The following is a 23,199-nucleotide window of genomic DNA, read 5'->3' on the forward strand; positions in this document are numbered from 1 at the left end:
ATAAATTTGGTGAGTATACGCGCAAACGTAATGTTCGATTTATATCGAAATACTTTAATTTTGGCAATTAATTGTTTTTTGTTTAACAAAAAATATTTCACCCGCTGAATGTTATTTTACAACAGAGGCCTCTTTCTGGCAGACATCTGTGACATCTCTTTTGTCTGGCAGAAAGCTGTTTCGAAAAAATAACACATTGCATAAGAATTGAGAAAAACTGAATTTCTAATTTTAGGATAACACAACCGTACGAGTTTATTTTCTGTTAAATTAAGAATAGTTCGAAAATTGTTTCTCAATTTTTAATTTGTCGAGTCTAAGTATGTTTTACGCGTGTGTATAAAAATTTAAAAGTAATATACTTTATCACAAATTGAACATGTAACTATTACCAGGTTCTCTTGAGGATATTCCAAGTTCGTTAAGCGATAAGATCCGTTTTTGTTGAACACTTTCAAAGAATTACTCTAAAAAAAAAAAAAAAAAAGCAACTATTCTCGATCGGAAAAACACGCACGATAATCGTTCAGAAGCATCTCTCAAAATATTGCTCATCCCTCATCAGTGCACATACATACACTCACACGTACACAACTGTGTAAAGGGGAACGCGCGGTAATTCTCTGCAGATTTTGTTTTCGCAAAGTGTGTGTTTCAAGTGGGAGGATTGATCGCGAAAATTCACTGTGAAAAGACTCACCTCGAGCACTTCACTTTGTCACAAACTTCCGTTTCGCGTGTTATTTACTCACGTGATAATGCGGAGAATTTCACAATCAACCCGAGACGAGAATGGTCGTATATTTCGCGCTCGGCCGAGAACTATCTCGAAGTGGCGAGCCTTCGTTTCTTCTTTCGTCGCGAGAGAGACGGACCTCGCGACGAAATTTCTATCGAAGCTCAAGGAGCTATACCGAGCAAAGCGGAGCGGAGCGAGAGCGAGCGGTTCTTCAGCGGCTATTTTCATCCTCGAGCCGAGCGAGCGCTCCGCTCTGCACGCTTCACGTCGTACCCTGAGGAAAACTCGTAAGATCGGCGACAGTGACGTCGGACGTCACCTCAAAAGTTGTCACTTATTGTAACAATTACCAAAAGTTGAAAAAAATCATTAAAGAATTGTGTTCTTGTTTCATTGCGTTATTCTTCGTATGTTCTACGTTTTATTTATCTTGTTTCAGGAATTGTTTCTTCGACAAAACTAATTAATTAATTTTTCTTCGTTTTATTTTTTTTTAACAACTTTGTTACATTTATGTTTTATTAATTTAATACACATTTTCACTAAGATAAATTGCATCGACATTAAAATAGAGGTAAAAGAACAAAGAGAGAACTTTAATTTGAAAGTTCTAGTAAATAAATCTATGTATTTGACAATGTTGGATTCATCAAGAATCTCAAATTACAATGACTATTATAACCTTGTAGCTTGATTTTGTTGCCATCAACCCTTGCCAAGAGACTTTCAACCTGACATATCTTTCTTACGAAAAGACAAACAACATGATACATTTTTTAACAAAAAGATATACATATACACTATATGTAAATAAAACATTTTTTAAAGAAGTTTATGTATTTCTTTGAGCGGCGATTGTAAGTTTGACGTTTGCAAAAGTATTTACATATTACAAAGACTTTTATCAATAATGTGGAAGTATTGATATGAAGAGAAAACATTTAAATAAAATTTTTATTATAGCAAAATAAGTTTTGCATAAGCCGATAATTATTTTTATGTATCAAATACTTTCAATGATTTTGCACGAAATGATACGCTTCGCAGGGAGTTTTAAATTACCGCTGTTTTCTCGAGTTTTGTACGCAGACGCTGCAATCAGCTGACGTGTCTTGACAGAAGCAGCCGAAAGCATCCAACGATAATATTTCGTTTATGTATAAAATTTTCATTGTTAGGTTAAGTTTTTGGCAAATAATAGAATCATGTTGGGAAAAATAAAAACAAAACAGGAAAAAACAGGGGGTAAGTGAGAAAATTATTTCAAAAGTAAAACGCAATTGGTGGAAATAAAAATTACATACGTGTCAACGAGAAAGGTTATGTTTGTTATTTGTGTGTTCTGTGTTTCAATTTAATTGCAATTAGTCAATAGATAAATTAATTCAGGAACATGTAAAAGAAAAATTGCTTAAGAAAATAAATCTCTTATTACAATTAAAATGAGTGGAATATAAATAAATAAATATATAAGTTTTAAGAACATACAAGTTTGTAATTTTTGTATTAAAAAGTATATACTGCTATGTATATGCTTGTGTGTATGTGTGCGAACAATGTAGTAAACTAGTACAAAATATAATATTTTTTTTGTATTGCAGAGATTGTTGCATATAGCGAGGCAGCACTTGTAAACAATTCTGCTATTGTAGAATATTGTAAGATATCAATGGCAGCTCTTTCAGGTGGTACAGCTGGTTTGTTAGGATTGACAGGATTATATGGTTTCGGATTTTACATCTTTGCAGTTTTAGGACTTTGGGTAATCTATTATCTTGGGACACATATTACAGTATTTATTTACATATATATTTAGTATTTATTTACATATAATATCATACACACATTTTTATAGGCAATGTTATTAATGAAAGTTGGTAGCCAGTGGAGAAAATATTTTATTAGCAGGCGAGGTCTTCTTACGGGAGGTTTCTTTGGGGGACTTTGTGTATCCTTTGAACCATATATATATATAAACCTAATTTTTACTTTCAGGAATAAATTGTTTTCCTTAATAGCAATTATTGATTGTGAATTCTACAGACATATGTATTATTCTGGACGTATCCTTTTATATCACATATATTTAACACTATTCTAAATATTTTACACACATACACACACGTGTCATCTGAAGGCTAAAGTGTTCTGTATTAATTTTCCACCAAACATCGAAAACTCTAACCTTCAAATGACAACACATATATTTCTTATATAATTCTTAATATTTCTTAGATTTTTATATGGAATGGTCCATGTTTATTAGGAAAAAAAAGGCACGGATAGCTTGAGCGAAATAACGTGTAACAATTACACACCAACATATAGCATTTATATCATTGTGGATACTGACCAAACAATCAATAAAAAACGTTTTCTTATTGAATAAGTATGTTGATGTGTATTTAAAAAAAATGCACTTTTATTAATATAATAAATAATTGTGTCATTTTTCACTTATATTTACGTATAATATTTTAATATATAATGTAGAAAGACAATATGAGAAAGACAATGCAAACGTGAGTAATAGAATATTTATGTTCTTGATTGGGAGAATGTGTATCATTTTTTTATTTTATTATACATTTATATATAGTCAGAGTTCTCGGTAAGTTATATATTTGTATGTGCAACATGTGAACACACATTTGTGTAAATAGTAAATTGCTATTGTTTTTAATCACACAAAAAGAATGTTACAAGAGAATCTTAAATTATTCATAAATATATATTTCTTCAATATATATATAAATATTTTCTATCGGATACAATACCTTACACGCTTTCTCTCTACATATCCTACATTTTACTGTACATCTTTTTGGTATTCTTGTGTTATTAGTTTTTGAGAATTAAAAGAGTACATACAGTAAAACACTTTCTCTTATATGTAAATATATATAAGACAAAAAATAAATTGATATATAAACTTTCATTATACTTTGTACTGAATATGCTCATATTCTCTATTTCAAAAAATGTAACTCTTTAATCCATCCTCATTAACGCGCTACAAACAGAGAGAGTTGTATATTTATATATACTATTATAAATAAAAATTTGTGTACATCTATAGCACATCTTGATATGTAATTACATATTTTACTTATTATTATGTTACTGTATATTTTACATATTATTATATTTATTTATTAATAGGTACACACAAGTAATTTTTCGAAATTATTGATAAAACTTAAATTACGAAGAAGGAGCACGATCTCTCGGCAGTGAAAGTCAATCATATCGTACAAATATACTGGCGCACAGTGATATTTTTGCGAATTGACTGTATCGAGAAAGTTCTTAGAGATTTTAAACTTTTGTTTCAGAAGTTTGTTCCGCTATCTCTTCTTGTTGACAGCTTTCAGTAACAGGCGGTTGAAGAGGAATGTCGGGAGGGAAAGTTCCAGTTTCTAAATTCTCCAATCTTCGCTCCTCGTCCATTTTATCCAGTTCCGCTTTGCTCAAATGATAAACTATCCCAGCTCCGTAACCATCGCCCAAAACATTGATCGATGTCCTGATTCGATCCCTTTAAAGCAGAGCGATTGCTTTAATTTACACAAACGCGAGAGCGCAATAACACGCGTGCTACTTACAGCATCCAATCGATAGCAAATAATAGAGAAACGTCGTTCGTGGGAAGACCCAAGGCAGTCAACACCAGAAGCATGGTGACCAATGCGGCACTGGGGATGCTTGCGGCCCCCACGCTCGCCAAGGTAGCTGTAAGGCTACGATAAAAAAAAAAAAAGCCAATTAAGTCGTGAAAAAAATATATTCTTTTCGATTCAGTGAATTTGAAAATAATAAAAAAAGATCGAAATAGTTTTTTTTTTATCAATAATTTAGGACGCAATGTGAGAAGAAAATGATTTCACGTACCTGACAGTAATTATTTCAACGAATCCCAACGAGATCCCATTCAATTGCGCGATGAAGATCGCGGCTACGGCTTCGTAAAGGGCTGTCCCATCCATATTCACGGTAGCACCTACAGCTACGACGAAGCGTGTCACTCGCGGATCGATCTTGTTGTTTTCCTCGAGACAACGGAAAGTTAAGGGCAAGGTCGCTGCGCTATATATCCACACATACATATTATATAAAAGCTATTAAAAAGAGAGAGAGAGATAGATAGATAGATAAAAATCATTTAATCACACGCTACAAAGATGAATTTTATTGCACTTTGTGCAATTTACATTACGATCGCGTGCTCTAAGATAAGAAAATATGATTACGAAAATATGAAACTTCGTCAATGAGCGAGTTAATTAAACGTAACAAATCAATAGCCTTACCTCGAAGCCGTGCCCAGCGCTGTAACCCAGGCTTGCATCATGCCTCTGAAGAACACCGCTGGATTTTTTCGTGTTATAAACCAGTAGATCGTTGGCAGCGTGATGATAGCGTGGATCATCAGGCCCAACACAACTGTCACCATGTAAAGACCTAACATCTGAGCGGTCGCCGCTAGATTTGTAATCGACATGATTTTTCCAGCTATCAGACACATAATTCCGAACGGGGAATACCTGATATGGCAATTGTATAGCATTACATTAGAGAAGATACTTCTCTTTAGATATACTATAGAAGACGGGAGAGAGAGAAAAATTGTTTTAGACAAATCAAATTTTAGCGCGCATGTTGTACATCAAATGATTAACGAGAAAAAAAAAATTACTAGACATCCGCGGTTGTTTGTTTACTGATTGACACGAATTTTGTTTCTCAAGCAATGACGTAAAAATGACCATTACCAGACGACGACTATCGAGACGAGCTTCATGATGATCTCGTTCAGCACCACGAAGAAATCTACCATCAGTTTACCGCGCGGACCGATCTGGCCCGAGAGCACGCCGAAGATGATGCAAAACACGATCATGCCCATCACATTCGTGCCGTCCTTGTAAACCAAAATCGGTTGCATCATGTAATCGGTCTTGTTCGTGCCGAACACAACTATCTTCTTCTTCACGTATGATGTTTGAACCTGCTGGAAGCACGCTTGCACCAGATTTTCCGGCACCATGTTTCTGTGAATGTAAGATTACGAATTTCGAACGAACGGATTACAAGGACAAGATTCTCTGTTCTCTCATACCGAATTATGTCGAGAATCGCGTCCAGAGTTGAGACTTTCGTCTCCTCGGTCTTTACCACAGCCGCAACCGTGGTTTTGATCTGCGGATTGCCCGGATGGATCATCAGCACCATCGCAATGCCCACAATAGCGGCTAGTATGGTCGTCACCGAGTAATACGTTAGCGCTCTGAGGCCTATTCTACCCGATCTCTGAACGTCCAATTGCGCCATTCCTGAAATTCCGACGTGTCGTGTCTCAAGATAGAAAGAAATGGACGAGTGTGAGAAAAACTTTTTTTTTGCATTCCGTCATATCTGATCAGACTTCCGTACCGGAGATGAGCGACGAAATGATGAGTGGCAAGATGAACATCTTGAGCATTCGCATAAGGATCTCTCCGGGGAAGCTGACGAGGATTATGGACTGTGGCGAAAGATCGGCCAATCGACCCAGAAAACCGAGACCTAGGCCGACCAGAACTCCAGCGACGGTCAGTGCGAGGAGCATGTTACCTTTCATCCATTCTATCACCTGCATCGTTCGTAAATGCGCGAGAAAAAATTTAATTCACACTTTATCCGAAAAAAATTTATATCTCGAACTTCTCCGATATATTTTATGTTTTAGGCAACTCGACAACATTTGGTTTTTAATTTTTTAGCCGAAACAAATTTTAAATTTTAATTTTAATTAACGAGAAAGGAACGCAAATCAAATCACGTCCTGCAAAACGTTTGCATTTGTTTTTAAAATCCGATCAATTATTTAACTGCGCTGTTGCCAATTTATTTATTGTATTTAATAGATCTCTCGTTCAAATTTAGTCGTCGCACAGTGATTGGATAGCAAATATTTACTAAATACCATCTGCAATCTGTCTTCGACCGTCGCTTTGCGCGGTTTTTCGACCTCGATCTTTTCCTCGGACGTCGTCTTTTCGATCTCTTCCGCATGTGACCTGGAATACATTCCAGATGAGATTGACGGCAAATTTCCATTAATGTATGTGTGATAAAAATCTGTTTTTTTTTTTTTGTTTTTTTTTTTGTTTACGTGTGACCGCCTTCTTTGGCTTCCGTCGAGGTTCCTCGAAGAACCGCAACAGCGCCGGAAATGCGTTGTCCCAAAGACATCTTTCAGGCTTTGCGGAAACACGTCGCTTCAGAATATTGTGAGAGCACGGACGGTTGGAACACAGATCCTTGCGCGAGTATCATCCCGCTGCTTTCATGATTGTGCCGCGTCTTTCCATGACGCGAATCATCTTCGTTCGGATGTCCGAGCAACGCGATTCACAATTTTTCTAGATTATCTGGTGTGCACAAGAATAATTTTTTACTTTTGCGTTTGTGTCGCGTAACAACGTTTCTCGTATGTTATCGCGTCGATTGTGAGAAATTTCGAAGAGCTAAGATAACGCATCTAGATGTGATCGAGATGGTCTCGGTAAAGAGGTACGGCGTCGTACCGAAAAAACCGTATCATCGATGATTCGAAATTCTCGAGGCGAAATCTTGGTAGTCCCGGCTTCTAGTAAGAGTCGGAAACTATATACTACCGTAGCTACACTTATTGAAGCGAATATAAACGAGACCCTTTCGTACGCGTATATTTTAGCGGTACAAGATTTATTCACGAAGCAAACAGAAAAAAAGTAAAGAGGTAGCGAACGGAAACAAGATAAAAAAAAAAAAAAAACTATGGCGGGCGAGGAGTTAAATAAATTTAAATAAATTATATTTCGAACACCGCGTGTATTGTTACGAAGTTTTTAAATAAAGAATCGACCTTCGACCCGCAAAGGATTGATTGATTTCAACAATAAGCCAAAGATCGTAACAGTTGTATTCTCACAGTCGGCCGTGACATTTTGGTAGTTTATATACGCGCGAGCGTGATATTTAGTTCTTTAAATAAATCTTTTTTTTTCACTTTTTTGTGTATTTGTCAAAAGTGTGCGTCATTTATCAACGCGGCGAGCATCAGTTCATTAGCATCTTCGATCCGTTCCGACTCTTACGTAAGAAACAAAGCAAAAATGTTTTTTATTTTTTGTTTCACAATTTTAATTATTAAAATATAGAAAATAAATGCACTATTTATCGCTGCGCATGAGCGATGAAAGAAGAAAAAAAGAAGGAAAGAGTAAGAATATTTTTTTCGCGCGCAAAAGTTCTATTTTATAAAAGATACACAAAAACTATATATATGTGTATATGGATATGTATATGTATGTGTATATATATATATATATATATATATATATATATATATATATATATATGTATATATCCTTGAGATTGTGTAATATTTTTATCTCTCTTCTGTTTTATATCTCGAACTTCTTTCTTTACACTTTCGAAAATCGCAATGGCGGACACTTTTCTTGACGAATAAATCGTCAAGATGCGCGCAAATCGTTCGCGTAAACGTATCGCGACACACGGCGATGCTTTCGCGCGTACTAGCAAGACCCATCGCGGCAGATCGCGCACAAGGGGGTAAGGCCCCGAAGGAGGTCACACCTGATCTGATTACATCCAGGATCATTGCACCGCACTATTGCAAACGACATCCGCAAGAGAGCTTCCGACGGGCTTTTCGCGATCGACAGATCGGTCAGATCTGCTGGTGGGCTGGATATCGCGGATCTGCCTACAATCAGCCAGATAATGCGCCCCATCCAGGAAGCTTGATTAGTGTGCGCGGGGAAGCGAAAGGCGCTTATATCGAAAGGGGAAAAGGGGACGTAGACGGACGGAGATGCTTCAAGGGAGAAAGAAAGACCGGTAGATCTCACAGGAAGAGGCCACTCATCGCGGCGGGTCGCACGGCACCGAATAATAAACGCCGAAGAGAGGAAGAATGCAGTCGCATTTCGCAGAAAACTGCCAAAATATCGAGCCGCTGCTCGACACATCGGGCGAAAAGTGAGAAAACGTGAGATGATGATAATAATAAGTAGAAAAGAGCGAGAAACTCTCTCTCTCGTCTCGACGCTGAGATAAATTGTCGAAACTGACGTCGGAACGTCAAGTGCTGAATGTTATCTCATAACGCGCGTAATTTATAAGAGCCTGCATCAGATCCGGAACATATGTGACGCAAAATTGTTGGGGGGGGAGAAGGATGGGGAAGGAGAGGGAGGGGAGTACCGTGTGTCTCTTGGAGAATACAAAATTTATACAACACGTACGCGTTCACAGAGATGTAAAATAAAAATCTAATATTACGTACATGTAATTACGCGTACAGAGGGCAAATCATATTTTTGAACGTATACATGCAAACAAATATATTTTAAATTAAAGTTTTCAACAAGATTGCGCGCGATTTCTCAATTGTTTTTTTTTTTTTCCACGTAAGCGATTGTTCGCGAAAAGAAGAAATACACACACGGAGACTGTAACGCGGAAATATATTTACATGTGATTGTTTTACACGCACGTAGGATACGACCATTTACCAGACCCCTTTCTATATCCGTTGAGAAGTAACCTAATTCTTCTGACTAATGACGGCTATGACTGTGACTATATATAGACCAACATTGAGTTCACGGTGGTAGCGTAATGTGAGGACAAATCGAATTTCCCCGCGATAACGCATTTAATAACATCTCGTGGACGCGAAAGAGAGAGCGAGCGAAATAAAATTAATAATGCGCTCCGGGAAATCGAGTTATGCAAGACGCACGTTCTTGCGCATCTCCTACATTTTTTATTTTATTTGTTATTTATCACTAAATTGTGCGTTTCGTCGTTTTAATTATTTTGTCAACTATATCTGTAGTCGCTAGAAAGCTTAAAATGTTTAATAATTATTACACAATAACCAACAATATTTTACTTAACGTTAATATTATAATCCGGTTTAGAGAATTGTCCGCCACTTTAAAATAAATCTAATATATTACATTTAATACACGTGATTAGATGATCTAGAAGATAAAAAATAAAGTGATAAACCAAGATAGAATTTATATACGTGAGACACACACACTTTACATAAATTTTTTTACATAACTAAAAAAATAACTTGTTTAATAAAACACGTTAATGAATTTTTTTCTAATATAATTTTTCTATGACACGCGAGTAAAATATTTTGTGATATCACATCACAAAATGTACTGCAATGTAGTGCGCTTTGGTGATTTCTTTGACTTGTCAATTTACGCGCGAATTTGCGCGTGAGAGTCACGTGATCTCTCGCCGCTACCCTACGCCGACGGTGTCACGTGTGTGTGTTTACTCTTGTGATCGCGACGATAGACACGGATTTCTATGGTGGTGTAATTTATAGAAATCTGTGCGCGATGGATAACGTAAACAAAGATTCGAAACGCGAGAAATACTACTTCTACAATAGTCTGTCGATTCTACTGAAAGCCGTGGAGAAGCAACAAACGACAATAGATTTGCGAAATGAAGCGTACATTTTTGGCACCGTCGAACACGCCGATGCGTACGTAACTTTTATCGACATTGTAGGGAATGCAGGGACACATAGAAAACTGCTACGTATCGATTACGTTCAGAAAACAACAACGGTTGCAACTGTTGGGTTTTTTTTGACAAAAACGTGATCATTGTTAAAAAAAAATTGAAATATTATTGAAAAAAGAGAGATGTCACGCTTGGAAAATTAATTAGTTTACAAAATTCTGCGCTCAGTACATGTGTACTGATTACAATAATTCAATTTTAAAGACTTTCACCTTGAAATTCGATTATATTTACATCGAAATTTTGCGACGCATTTGTGTTTTGTTTTGTTTTTTTCGCAGATACATGAACGTCGTGATGAGAGACTGCGTGTTCACGGATCCGTGCGGAGACTCCTTCAAGTACGACATGTTTTTCGTGCAAGCGAGAAATATCCGTTGCGTTCATATCCCGCTGAACGTAAGTATTTTATCACTGAAGAGATTTTGTTCAATGTTTTTCCGTCGGTAGGTAACACTTCGAGATGTCGAATTTAGGGAGTATGTGTGTGTGTGTGCAATTAGGTGCGTTTGATATCTCGAAGTTGCCGGTTCCGAATGGCCTCGTTGTTGGCTACGATTTACAATGTAACGTGGCGATGGCGGCGGCAAAACTTGTGCATTAACACACACAAATTGGTTCATCAGATATGATTAGAGGCTTCGGCTCTTATCGTAATACCGCAAAGTTATGTGCAATTAAATACACTTCCGCACGTAAAGAAATACCTGGTAGACCAGAACTAGTATATACGGTGCATATAAACATGGCAGTAAGTACATCTGCTGATAACATGAATGTTTTTAAGTTCACTGATTACGATTGCATCGGTTTTGATCTGGATAACACCCTGCTACGTTACAATGTCACGAATCTGACGAATATGGAGTACGAGATGTTGGCTAAATTCTTGGTGAATGAACGGGGATACAGTAGCAAGCACCTGTTAAAACCACTGACCGATGATGATCTAGATTTCATGCAGAAAGGACTGTTGCTGGATTTTGAGAAAGGAAACTTATTGAGGGTAAGCCCGGACGGTGTTATCCGTAGAGCTTGTCACGGCTCGCATTTGTTAAGCACAGATCAAATAAGAGAATTCTATCCAGAACAAAGATGGGAAGTTACGGATGCCTTTTGTAGTGACATACTGACAACCTGGTACGGTCCTCTGTCTGAGAAAGTGAGGAGTTTATTGGATTATTTTGATATGCCAACAAGTGTTGTGTTCGCACGAATTGTGGATATGCTTGACGAAGAGCATGGCTCACCCTTGGATGTGTATAATATCTGGCCTGACATATTGGCTGGACTGATGCACATGTTCTCCAGAGAGAAGTTTCAATTGGACGACGGGATCTTTGCTCACATTAAACGAAATCCAGAGAAATACTTACGAAAATGTAGCGAGAAAACTGTGTCGTGGTTGAGAGAAGTTAGAAAAAAATTCCCAACTTTTCTTCTCACTGGATCAAATGCAGACTTTGCAAACTTTACAGCAAGTTACTCTCTTGGAAAAGATTGGCAGTCTCTTTTCGACATTGCGATATGTTTTGCAAAGAAGCCTGGTTTCTTTACTATGAAACGACCGTTTTTGAAAGTTGTAAATTATAACGAGACTGATATAAATATTTCGAGCCAAGATTTAAAACGGGGCGAGTTATATAGCCAAGGGAATTGGAGCGATCTGTTAGAATTTTTTTCACGCATAACAGGAAAAGTTGATCAACGATGTTTGTATGTTGGCGATAATTTAGTGCAAGATATTTACGTGCCAAATGCGTTTGGGCGTTGTGATACATTAGCTGTGATCGAAGAGCAAATGGCAGAAGGAATGCTTTATCAACGGTTGACTCATCCTGACGAGAAGATTTTGAATTCCAATTTATGGGGTTCTTACTTTTGCTTGAAAGACTCAACAATTAATGTAGACTCTCTGTGGGGACATTTAATAAAGAAACACGCAAAACTCTGTATACCAGAAATCGATGTGGTGACACAGAAATCTTTGCAAGAATCATTTCCGTGTTTTGATAAAAGTGGAAAGTCATATCACGGATATTATCCTGCTGTGCCACTTAGTATATCGGCTATGTAATGCAATAATACATACGATTGTTTATCTTTTATTAATTAGTAGCAAAAGTTACAGGTTTTACAGACATAGCACTGAATAGTTTTTTTATATATGTAATAGTTTTTTCATATTTATACACATGACATTTAAAAAATATACTGTATTTAGAAGACCGTTTTACAAAATTTGTTTAATGCCGTGTTGTTAAAAACATCGCAACTTGTAATAAAAAGTTTAAAAAAAAATAGGAACTTATCTTTTCACGCTTTTTTGTTTAGTCTAATGATAATATGTATTTCACTTTAAGATACGGATTATACCAGCTATCAAGAAGCAATTGAAGCAAGTCGGCAATTCGTCGAGGAAAGAAGAGAATACAAAACCTACATACAAACAAATACGTGACCAGCAAAGACAAAAGGAAAGTCTAGCAGCTGTAGAACAAATTTTTAAAAGTAGAAGTACAAAGAAACATTAAAAACAAAGATTAATAAATTTTTTAATTAGTGTATGAGACTTGGGAACTCAAATACTAACTAGTGTATGAGACTTGGGAACTTAAGCGTAATGTTTGCTCATATTGATTAAATTTGGAGACATGTAGTTGAAACTTTTTTTTAATTTTTTAACCATGTTTAATATTTATACAGAGTAAAAACATTTTTATAATATTTGTATACTTTTTTCTTAAATATTCTCACAATGTATACAAGAGAATACTGCAACATATATACATTAATATGTATTATATACAAGTATTCATAAAACACTATATTGGTTTTGTTTTATAAAAAAGAATAGATAAATAAAATACTTAATATATTATATATATATATATATGTTACATATTCAACAACCCTATGTTTTGTTAGCAATAAATGTCGCTATGATAAATTTTATTATTTAGCAAATTAACACATAAACAGTGATAGTTATAAGCAATAAAAGAATTATTGAAATTTTATGTAAAATGTGTGTGTATATTCTACACATATGTAAATACGTATATATGTATGTATGTACATATATACACTGCACACACACATGTATGTATATTATGTGTATATAAGGATAAAATATTTGTTATTTTCTTTCAATAGCAATAGCAATGCCCATTCCTCCTCCGATGCATAAAGACGCAACACCTTTTTTCTTTCCAGTTCTTTCTAAAGTGTACAACAGTGTGATCAGTACTCTTGTTCCTGAAACGAAAACATTTATTTTTCAAACAAAAATTTGATAAAAGCAAATCGCATCATGTATTTTCTGTGTGCATACCAGACATTCCGAGCGGATGACCCAGAGCAATGGCACCACCGTTTACGTTAACTTTCTCAGGATCTAACCCAAGTTCTTGAATACACGCAATTGATTGCGCTGCGAAGGCCTCATTTAATTCGTAAAAATCTACCTCTTCTTTTGTCCAGTTGGCTTTTTTCAACTAATAAAATAAATTAAGCTTTTTCAGTTATAAAGAAAGTCTATCACATCGGGATACAAAAGTAAGTCAAAACGAAACATGATGTACCAACAGGATACGAAAGTAAGTCAAACGAAATATAATGTACTAACAACTAATTTCACAGCTTCAACAGGACCGATGCCCATTATATGAGGTTCACATCCCGTTTGTGCAACCGCAACAATAGTGGCTAATGGTGAAATTCCTTTTTTAGCAGCGGTTTCTTGTGACATAAGAACTACAGCAGCTGCACCGTCACTTATACCAGAGGCATTACCGGCAGTAATATATTTCTAAAATGCAATATCAAAAAATGTTATATCTCTAAAAACTTACATAAAATATTATGAGGAATGACTATTTACGTACCAGATCAAACACTGGTTTTAGTTTTGCGAGTTTCTCCACAGTCATTCCAAATTTTGGAAATTCATCCTTGGATACGACAGTGGATCCTGTTTTGCTTGTAACAGTTACTGGGACAATTTCTTTGTCAAAATGTCCAGCAGTGATAGCGGTCTCTGCTCTCTGCTGAGATTTGCACGCGTATTTATCCTGTGCTTCTCTACTTATTGCATATTTTTTAGCGAGATTCTCAGCTGCAATAAAGTGAAGATATAATATTCATTAACCAGAAATACGCAAAATTTTACGTCCAGACGTAATAGTTTTCAAACCTGTGATTGCCATGTGAATGTTATGGAAAGCATCTGTTAAACCATCCTCTAACATTGAATCAACTAAACTACATTCGCCCATTTTTGTACCGCTTCTCATATAAATAGTATGTTTAGATCTACTCATGCTTTCTTGACCACCAGCCACAACTATATCACTCTCTCCTAATTTTATGGAAAAAAATCCAGTTGCTACAGACCTACAATGTATTACAAAACACTTATGTAATTCACATTTTCTCTTATTGAAAGAGTTGCTATGTGATATTTAGCAAATAAGATGAATAGCTGATAAGATAAAGAACTGATTTATATTGTGCATACTTCACGCCAGAACCACACAGCATATTTATTTGATGTGCAGGTACATGAATAGGTATTCCTGCATTTATAGCTGCTTGCCTAGCTGGATTTTGACCCATTCCAGCAGTGAGTATCTAACAAAAAATTAATATATGTACATATCATCTATTTTATATGTGCATAAATTAAGTTTTTTTTTATTGGCAAGAGCCTAACATATTGGAATACAAAGTTTGAATACCTGTCCCATGATCACTTCAGAAATTTCACTTCCATTTAGCCCAATTCTTGACAGACTTTCCTTGATTGCAATACTACCCAGCTCCGAGGCTTTTAATGAAGATAAAGAACCACAAAATGACCCTGGTAAGATAAAGAATTTTGTTATAATAATAAAATGCGATAATAAAACAATTTTTATATGTTTTTTATTATATAATGAGGTAAAATCATGTGCTTTCTTCGATTTACTATATAAAAGTGTTCAACTCGTATTGTTAAAATAATATATTTTATGACTCGTTTGTTTATTTTACAATTTTTTATATTTTTTCACAATTATATACTAATTTTACAATATTATAGCGTACAGATAGAACTTTTACATTATAAACAAAGTATAATAACCTGAATGAGCACACTAAACACTTTTATCAAATAATAAACAAATGTATTCTGGCTATTAAAGCAAAACACTGTTGTTGATGTGCGAATATTTAAATCAGTTTATTGAAACTTAGTAGCATTAACGAACCTAATACAAGGTCGAAAGCGTTAATGCTACTAAGTTTCAATAAACTGATTTAAATATTCACATATCAACAACAGTGTTTTGCTTCAATAGCTAGAATACATTTGTTTATTAAAAATTCTTGAAGCTACATTCACTTAACTTTTATCAAACTTTGCAAATTCTATAATTGTTTACATTTCAGTTTTTCCTTAAACATTAGCAAGTGTAAGTTGAGTAACAACTTAGACTGTATGCGTCATTCTTACCTATCGGGGTCCTAACAGCAGAGACTATTACCACACTACGTTCGCTCATCTTTAGCAGGTATTAACAGATCTAGATGTGCGGATCAACAATGGAAAACTGTCGCTATCGTACTGACACTACTGAACTGGCAGTGGCAGCTCTCAGCTCGCACATTCTCCCACCAAGCGGCATTTTACTCCTATCTATTAGGTTTCGATCGGTACGGGTTGAATCATTCCCGGAATGTTTAAAGACGTCATATTTTCGCACATGTGGACCAATCGTATTGCTTGATTTACCTAGGTGACGTAATTAATCGCTCCCGAAGCGATTTAACTCGTATCGAAAATGTCAAAATGAGAGAACGACGCGGGAATATATGCGTCGACTTCTACGTGACGCTATTAGAAACGAGAACCTGTCAGGATCTGTATGCGAGAAATGACATTGTGAAAGCGTGCCACGTGTGCACTTGCGTGGAAGAGGAGCACAATTGAGGTTGTTCTCTGTCTCTCTCTCTCTCTCTCTCTCTTTCTCTCTCTCTCTCTCTCTCTCTGTCTCTTTCTCTCTTTTTTTATAAGTTTATTAAACATGAATACAAACGTAACTTTATATGTGATAATCATGTGATAATGTATGAGAGGAATTACCTTTTATCACACAGAGAGTTAAATTTTATATGAAGGCGATCCTTGATACGTGCGAAAGATAAAATACATGTGCATACATATACATATATGCACGTACGTACATAATACATGCATTCAAATTTAGTTCTTTGCTTCTGCGAACACATATATATGTACATACATTTCACGTACACACACACATATCTATTTCTTTTTTATTTAAAAAGAAAACTTATACATAATTTGAAAGTGTGTCTCTCTTTTGTCGAAATATTATAATTAAATATTTCTTTCTTCAAAAAACATTTGCGATATGTGCATACGAATGTTATGTGCAACACAGAAACAAAATAAACATATATGTTTAATTTCGGCGATGCATATTACATATATTTATTATTCATTTTCATTCAGAGGAGTACAATATATATACGTGGATTTTGTCCGTACACACAAATACGATACACTAAAAAGCCTCCGTCTGCCAAATATTGTCAAAACTTTGTAACGCAAATGCATTACAAACGTACAGAGTTAAAGCCGATCTGACAATGGGACAAAAACTCGTGAGACGATAAAATAAAAATGCTGTGTACAATAGTAAAAGAGGAAGGTCAAAGGAGAAAAAGATCAGATTGGGAAGCGATTTGTCACACACGTAAACCAAGAGCGATGAATTTTATTTATTCATTGTAGATGTGTAGACGCAGTATTAGAAAAAACTAAAAAGTGACGTGTTATATAAATAGAGCGTCGCCATCGAATGCGACGCACTAGCATCTTTGTAAGATAGAGAAGTGGAATAGAACTTTGTCCACATGATTCTTCTGGCCACCTTGATTCTTGAAAAATATCGCACATGTGGATGTTTTATGAATTATTTATTATATTAGAATTTATTATCTATTATCATAATAACAATGGATCTAATATTTTTTTTTCATATATTTCATAAATATCTAATGATATTATATGCGATATTTTTCGCGAGATCAAGACCGGCTGCAGGCAGAACGTCAGTTTCGTTCTACGCGCAGCTAGAAGCCAATCGATATGCCGCTTTTCCACAAGAGCAAAATGCTGATTGGCTTTTAACGCGTTGTTTCTGACTTAAAAATTACATCTTTTGACTATTATAAACATGGACTTAAGAACTTAAAACAGATGTACAATTTGTGCTAAGTTTAACCCTTTCATTGCTATAGGCGTCTGTGGGTGCTTTGAAAGTTTGCTCAGAGCATATATTGTTGGGAAGCGCCTTTAGACGCTCAACCGATGCTCGCTCAAATGATGCTAAAGACTCTTCAAGGCGTTTCGATTTATTATCGGTATATTCATATATTTTTATATAAATGCGATAATATTCAATATTTCGACGACTTTTGTATTATTTTCTAAAGAACCTTTATACTTTGCGCACCAGCGAAAATTTCTGTCATCTGTCATGTCTGCGATTTTTGCCGCAGCAAAAGGGTTAAAGATTATCGTTAGCGCTCTGTAAGTGGTCTAGGCGTTCGACCAGTCATTAAGTTGTGAGTTAAGATAAGAGGTATACGTTTACGCAATATTATTGAAAAAAAAACAGAAGATATGATTCGATACTTTATCGAAGGCTGCAATAGTTCAGCATATATATAAGCACAAAAAATTTATATTTAAAAAATTGCAATATGAAAAACGCATTATCATTAATACACGCAACTCGAGAGAGAATTTTTAATATTACTCCGAACCAAAAGATACATACGAAATTGTATACGTAAGATTGCAAAAATTTTCACATTAATAATTTTTCAATTAATAAATTAACGACGCGTTATATAAAAATCGTTGATATTTTTACGCGCTTAACCGTTAGATATCTCTATATCTTTAACATATCTCCGCAATTAGAAAACATTTTTAACACTTAAACTGCATCATTATAGTAAAAACAACATTGACAGTATGTTTTAAAGATCATTAAAACAAATAGAAAATATGCACGTCACGTTTGATTGTGCTTCTTTACACACATATTCTCTTTTCAAAGACTCTTCTCTCTTATTTTTTTTTTTATTGTTGCATATTAAATAGCGCTATTTTTATGAACATGTTCATATTTACGTCTTATATATAAATATAAAAAACAAGCATACATAACATACGTAACATTGTATACAGCAATTATTGATATATTAACGATTATTTTTGAATTTCGCGCATTTCTCGTATACCGGACATGTTGACGCGCTATAGTTTATGCAAACCGTTACAGCAGTCGATATATATATTTACACAATCGAATATAACATCTATATATATCTATGATAATCATCGTGTTGAATCATCTGACAGAGTTAAGTCCGCCGCGATGCCGCAGGTGTCGCGGCAAGCGCGGCGCGCATCGCGGAGCTCGAGGCGCCGCGGTGCGGCAACGGTTCGTTTGTTTTTACCCAGCGTGCATTGTGGGACAGTGACTGGTGCTAAGATGGCTGACAACAGGGAGGAGATTTCGGAGCTCGTCGAGAAACGAGGTATTTGTCGGCGCGTCGCGCCTATTATTCACCGTGATATCGTCTAGTCGCGGCGTCTTTTGATCGCGCGTGTCGCCGTGACGACGCGTCGCGTTCCCCAATTGTCGCGAGACACGCGTGCCACCGCCGCAGCTGCACGTCGCGCCGCAACGGTCGGGAAAATGCGACCGATAGTCGTCCGCTGATAAAATTCCGAAACCGGCTTCCCACGAGGCTAGTTCAGTTTTTTTAATTATTCGGATGAGACACGCGACGTCTCGGTGACGTCGCGTTTTGTGTCCGCGGCGGTTGTCATCGTCTCGACACATCGCTTGTCAGACGTGTGTTCGGTGGACACGCGTTTGACAGCGCCGCGCGACTCGGTCGGTCGGTCGGTCGGTCGATTGGTCGGTCGGTCGGTCGTTCGAACCGCACGACGACTTGGCGTAACACGTGAATGAATAATTCTCGGACCGCCAGCCTGATTGCTCATTAAGGTCGCGGCCTTGCAATTCGCGTCGCCGCGACGTTTTCTACCAACCGCTCGAAAATTACCGTTATCTGTCTTCGTCTGTCTTGCCGTCTCCCCCGTGCGCACGCCGTCGCATCACGTTGTCGCACAATCGCAAAATTTAATGCCGGCTAATTCGCTCGGTGCGTGCAACGCGTTTTTCGGATCGCCGCGGTCTCCCACGTCATCCGCGGATCCGGTCCCGCACAACGTGTTCTTCTCGTTTCTCGTCATCGGTGCGTTCAGTCAATGCGCGTTCCCCGTTGCATGTGTAATATTAACGCGTTGAAAATATCGACCGATCTCTACAATTTCGACCTCAACTTTGCAGTTCACATACAAACATTGCTTCGTGAATAACTTCTCTTGTCTCTCATGATCATATATGTAATGTATGTGTTATCTCGTTTTGTGCCCGATGACTCACGTTGCGTTTTAAATACCGTGGGTTGCACGTTTTGCGCGATTGTCACTATGGCGTGTCAAAGTGCTAGTCACGGCTCAAACGCGTCAACGACGCGGTATGGGCGATTTGAATTTTTTTTGCAACTTTATAATCGCGAACTTGCGAGCAAACTTGGACGTTTGATTCGGGATTTAATTGTGCGATAAAAGAATCTACCGCATCTACTCGAGTTTTTTTCTTTTAGCGTCTACTCGCCGCACAGAGGAAAAAGTGACTCAAACAATTTTTGAAACGTATCCATGAAGTAACTGCAAACGGCGATACTTCCAAGTCGCCCTTTTATGTAGCTAGAATAGAAGTACACTTGCCTTGAGGGATATCGGGTTTCGTAAAAACGCGTACCAACACATGTCAAAGTCTTCGTATCGATTACACACACATCTATATTTTTCGAAGCTAAATTATGTGAGCTGCTAAGTTGATTATTTTATATTTTATGTTACATTATCTGTTTGTATATTGATAGCACTTATATTTATCTAAACAAATTTTTTTTCGTTTGAACTAACTGTATTGTGCGCACAATGTCTAACTATGTGTACATAATATACATATTAATCATATTTTATTATATTATACGCGTATACATATTATATATACATATACTATGTGTATAGTTTGTAAAAAAATATATTTGAAACGGACGTTTTACTTGAAACAATCGCGACTTGAAAAATATCTATTTTTCCATTTCAAAATATATGTGAACGCACGCGTGTTCGGTGTCTTAAATAGAATCAATTAAAATGTTAATTGACTCGGTAACGGAAAATTTTACTGGTGTGTATCGCTAATTCGTAGTGATAAAGATAACACGTTTGAATTCTAATAGAGCCAATTGTCCCGAATGTAACTGAAATGCGAAATTTTCGAATCGCGAGTGTTCGATAAACATCGTACATAATAAGGCACATCGAGACGAATAAAAATCGCAATCACTCTTTGCAATAACTCTGATAGAGCTTGTTTCGTAACGAGATCAACCAAAATAGACGTGTCCAACCGATGCGCCGTGTGATCTTGCAACGCCGCGCGATGATTTACACAATCGAACCTCCAAATTCTGACAAAACTTATCTGTGTGTTCTAAACAACACTTCGAGTTCGAACGTAATACCGACAATTAAATCACATCACACTCTCGTGACATTTCCTTCGAATTAAAAAAAAAAAAAAAAAAATATCGTCGAGTCAGGTTTTTGAGACTCTCTTCGGAGATAAATTATATTTGACACAGAAATGACATTTCAAACGGACATTCGCGGACGAGAAAGCTTTCGAGTAAATAGCGTGGAATTTAATCTCTTCGACAGAATCCTTGCAGGGGACAGTTTTTGTGACGCGAGATTAACAATTAATCGATAAACAGTTGAATCTGATACTTCGCGAGAAATGTTGCTTTGTTTGCAATCGGTTATTGTAATAATTTCCGATATGAGTTAACGATATTAATTCTATCGAAAATTACGTGGAATGGAATTTTACCGATATTTTTAATGGACGGTGTCGATGCACATTAAAAAGACGAGCATTTGAATATAGTTACATTAAACTGTATGCAATATATTGCTCTCTCTCTCTCTCTTTCCGATTCGCTTCGAAATCAGATAACGCGATCACTTTACATCGGCGATTAATACTCGGGCTTTTAGCAACGACCTTGTTACGTTGAATGATAGATAAATTTTCTTACGTCACGCGTAATAACATATGTAAATCGTAAGTTACATCGTTAATTACCGCTGTTCGAGCTTGTTCCGCGTTTTATATCTTGTTTTGAATCCATGAACGATGCACGGCGGATAAAAAAACGTTGCACATGCAAGTAAGCCATTGGTCGCTTGCGTATCCGCCAGATGGTTTTGGTGCGTGGTGTGTGTTCAGCGAACTTTTAAACACGGAAGGAAGTCGGTCGTTTAAGCGCGTTTGCGGAAAGCGTCTCGGTTCGTTCTAAATCAACTCGACTGTTTTATCGGGATATATATATTTTTTTTTATGGGTATTTTTTTATTACATTTCCCATTATCATTATTTAAGTCCGTCACTTTTCTGTATTTTTTCTGCATTTTTTATGAGACTTTTCCCGGAAATAAATAAGCGAAAAACAAATGTACACACATATAAGTTTATTTACGTAGTTTCTATTTTTTTTTTTTTACACAACCGTACGTATAATGATTCTGCATTTCACGGTACACATTCGTGATGTGGTGACATAACTTGTTACACTCGAGCACGGTTTTTCACGGTTAACACATTTTCATCTCAATACGTGCGATATCGGAATTTTATCTAAAACAAACACGCGATCGTAATTGCAAAATTGTATCAATTGCAAATTGAATGAAAAGGTATTTCGACGATCAGATAAGGTATTCAACTGTCTGTAACATATACGTGTGTGTGTGTGTGTGTGTGTGTGTATTGTTATATGTAAGCGAGCAAACAAGGAAATAACATCTCATTCGATAGCTGAGAATAATGTGATGCGTTTCTCAAGCTTCGTATATTCTTTAAAGTTCCGACGTTTCTATTGTGTGTGCACGCGTGAGACTTATTAGCAGGATTTTCATCTCTTTCGTCAAAAAATCCAAGTCTGTTGACTTCGTCGATTCACTCTCGAGGCGCAACATTCGATAGGTGTGTTTGGCATACGAGTAGCATACGAGCATGTTTAATGAACGCGCTTAAGTAGGTTGAAGTTATTTATTCTCGTAACACCCGTATGGGTTACTGTGCGTGGTATAAGGTATTGTTGTGCTCGCCTCCATCTCTCGCGTTTCAAAATCCGGCCATTTATTAATGTTTTTTTTTTTTTATTGTTTTCCGTCGTTAATCCCTCAGTGTCGAATTCTCGCGGTGTCCACTAGAAAAAAACGCAACTTACCGTCTAACGGATCCGCGTGTGTATCGACGCGACCACTTCATTTTAATCCCTTGCACAGTAGTAGAACAGCCAGAGTGAGTGTAGTTTTGCCACATTCGTCAATTTCACGGATCAAAAAAACTTTTTCATTATTATTTTTAATTTCTGTAACATTTAAGTAATTAATTAAAAAAAGCTTCAAGCTACACAGAGATTTAACGAAGATTTGATTTTTGAACAGTTACACATTTAGATCTAGATTTAAGAAAAAAGACATCTTATTAATTTTTTTAGTTATTTAAAATAAATCTGAAATCTATTAGAAGCATCTTATCTTAATTTCCTTATTTATTTAAAATAAATCAAAGGTCTATTATATGACTAGTTATTTTAATGCTGATCTTATA

General features: G+C 36.3%; 5 protein-coding genes across 33 annotated transcripts in view; 2 read left to right on the top strand and 3 right to left on the bottom strand.

Moving 5' to 3' along the window:
- The window catches only part of LOC109853394 (ryanodine receptor), a 42,216-nt gene extending 41,244 nt beyond the window's left edge, over window positions 1-972 (bottom strand). For 16 of the 27 annotated variants that reach the window (XM_020425505.1, XM_020425504.1, XM_020425497.1 and 13 more), the window contains exon 1: window positions 701-971. The gene's annotated coding sequence lies outside the window, so the exon portion shown is untranslated. The other 11 variants (XM_020425487.1, XM_020425484.1, XM_020425488.1 and 8 more) reach the window with 4 other exon arrangements.
- Window positions 973-1,847: 875 nt separating this feature from the next.
- On the top strand, window positions 1,848-3,145 carry LOC109853447 (ER membrane protein complex subunit 6). Its single transcript, XM_020425593.1, has 5 exons — window positions 1,848-1,984; window positions 2,341-2,501; window positions 2,595-2,687; window positions 2,783-2,802; window positions 2,975-3,145. Exons 1-5 carry the CDS (start codon window positions 1,945-1,947, stop codon window positions 3,003-3,005), a joined length of 345 nt encoding a protein of 114 aa, XP_020281182.1. The 5' UTR covers window positions 1,848-1,944; the 3' UTR covers window positions 3,006-3,145.
- Window positions 3,146-3,284: 139 nt separating this feature from the next.
- Window positions 3,285-8,789, bottom strand: LOC109853446 (excitatory amino acid transporter-like). 3 transcript variants are annotated; one of them, XM_020425592.1, is made up of 10 exons: window positions 8,366-8,789; window positions 6,894-7,152; window positions 6,705-6,798; window positions 6,173-6,371; window positions 5,859-6,072; window positions 5,512-5,790; window positions 5,050-5,283; window positions 4,631-4,825; window positions 4,345-4,479; window positions 3,285-4,277 (listed from the first exon to the last, which is right to left on the bottom strand). In XM_020425592.1, exons 2-10 carry the CDS (start codon window positions 6,971-6,973, stop codon window positions 4,058-4,060), a joined length of 1,650 nt encoding a protein of 549 aa, XP_020281181.1. In that variant the 5' UTR covers window positions 6,974-7,152; window positions 8,366-8,789; the 3' UTR covers window positions 3,285-4,057. The 3 variants fall into 3 exon arrangements, with proteins under 3 accessions (XP_020281181.1, XP_020281179.1, XP_020281180.1); XM_020425590.1 differs by having other exon boundaries at window positions 8,195-8,789; XM_020425591.1 differs by having other exon boundaries at window positions 8,183-8,789.
- Window positions 8,790-10,797: 2,008 nt separating this feature from the next.
- Window positions 10,798-12,841, top strand: LOC109853443 (5'-nucleotidase domain-containing protein 1). The gene is made up of 2 exons (XM_020425587.1): window positions 10,798-12,421; window positions 12,712-12,841. Exons 1-2 carry the CDS (start codon window positions 10,977-10,979, stop codon window positions 12,743-12,745), a joined length of 1,479 nt encoding a protein of 492 aa, XP_020281176.1. The 5' UTR covers window positions 10,798-10,976; the 3' UTR covers window positions 12,746-12,841.
- A 583-nt stretch (window positions 12,842-13,424) lies between these two features.
- LOC109853444 (acetyl-CoA acetyltransferase, cytosolic) lies at window positions 13,425-15,991 on the bottom strand. The gene is made up of 8 exons (XM_020425588.1): window positions 15,846-15,991; window positions 15,088-15,209; window positions 14,868-14,980; window positions 14,544-14,743; window positions 14,236-14,465; window positions 13,977-14,159; window positions 13,683-13,845; window positions 13,425-13,606 (listed from the first exon to the last, which is right to left on the bottom strand). The coding sequence occupies exons 1-8, from the start codon at window positions 15,892-15,894 to the stop codon at window positions 13,488-13,490; spliced, it is 1,179 nt and encodes a 392-aa protein (XP_020281177.1). The 5' UTR covers window positions 15,895-15,991; the 3' UTR covers window positions 13,425-13,487.
- Window positions 15,992-23,199: the final 7,208 nt, after the last annotated feature.

Source organism: Pseudomyrmex gracilis, unplaced genomic scaffold (genome assembly GCF_002006095.1).
Source record: "Pseudomyrmex gracilis isolate BER0280 unplaced genomic scaffold, ASM200609v1 scaffold_48, whole genome shotgun sequence".
In the NCBI taxonomy this organism is placed as follows: Eukaryota; Metazoa; Arthropoda; class Insecta; order Hymenoptera; family Formicidae; genus Pseudomyrmex; species Pseudomyrmex gracilis.

Excerpts from the sequence above, each read along its gene's own strand:
- LOC109853446 (XM_020425592.1), bottom strand. The coding sequence starts at position 6,973 with ATGTCTTTGGGACAACGCATTTCCGGCGCTGTTGCGGTTCTTCGAGGA. Across the intron at positions 6,372-6,704 it reads TCGAAGACAGATTGCAGATG|GTGATAGAATGGATGAAAGG; the intron begins GTATTTAGTAAA and ends CGAACGATGCAG. Across the intron at positions 5,791-5,858 it reads GCGATTCTCGACATAATTCG|AAACATGGTGCCGGAAAATC; the intron begins GTATGAGAGAAC and ends TTACATTCACAG.
- LOC109853447 (XM_020425593.1), top strand. The coding sequence starts at position 1,945 with ATGTTGGGAAAAATAAAAACAAAACAGGAAAAAACAGGGG. Across the intron at positions 1,985-2,340 it reads AAAACAGGAAAAAACAGGGG|AGATTGTTGCATATAGCGAG; the intron begins GTAAGTGAGAAA and ends TTTGTATTGCAG. Across the intron at positions 2,502-2,594 it reads TTGCAGTTTTAGGACTTTGG|GCAATGTTATTAATGAAAGT; the intron begins GTAATCTATTAT and ends ACATTTTTATAG.
- LOC109853444 (XM_020425588.1), bottom strand. The coding sequence starts at position 15,894 with ATGAGCGAACGTAGTGTGGTAATAGTCTCTGCTGTTAGGACCCCGATA. Across the intron at positions 14,981-15,087 it reads CTGAAGTGATCATGGGACAG|ATACTCACTGCTGGAATGGG; the intron begins GTATTCAAACTT and ends ATTTTTTGTTAG. Across the intron at positions 13,846-13,976 it reads TTGAAGCTGTGAAATTAGTT|TTGAAAAAAGCCAACTGGAC; the intron begins GTTAGTACATTA and ends TTATTTTATTAG.
- LOC109853443 (XM_020425587.1), top strand. The coding sequence starts at position 10,977 with ATGATTAGAGGCTTCGGCTCTTATCGTAATACCGCAAAGTTATGTGCA. Across the intron at positions 12,422-12,711 it reads CCACTTAGTATATCGGCTAT|ATACGGATTATACCAGCTAT; the intron begins GTAATGCAATAA and ends TTTCACTTTAAG.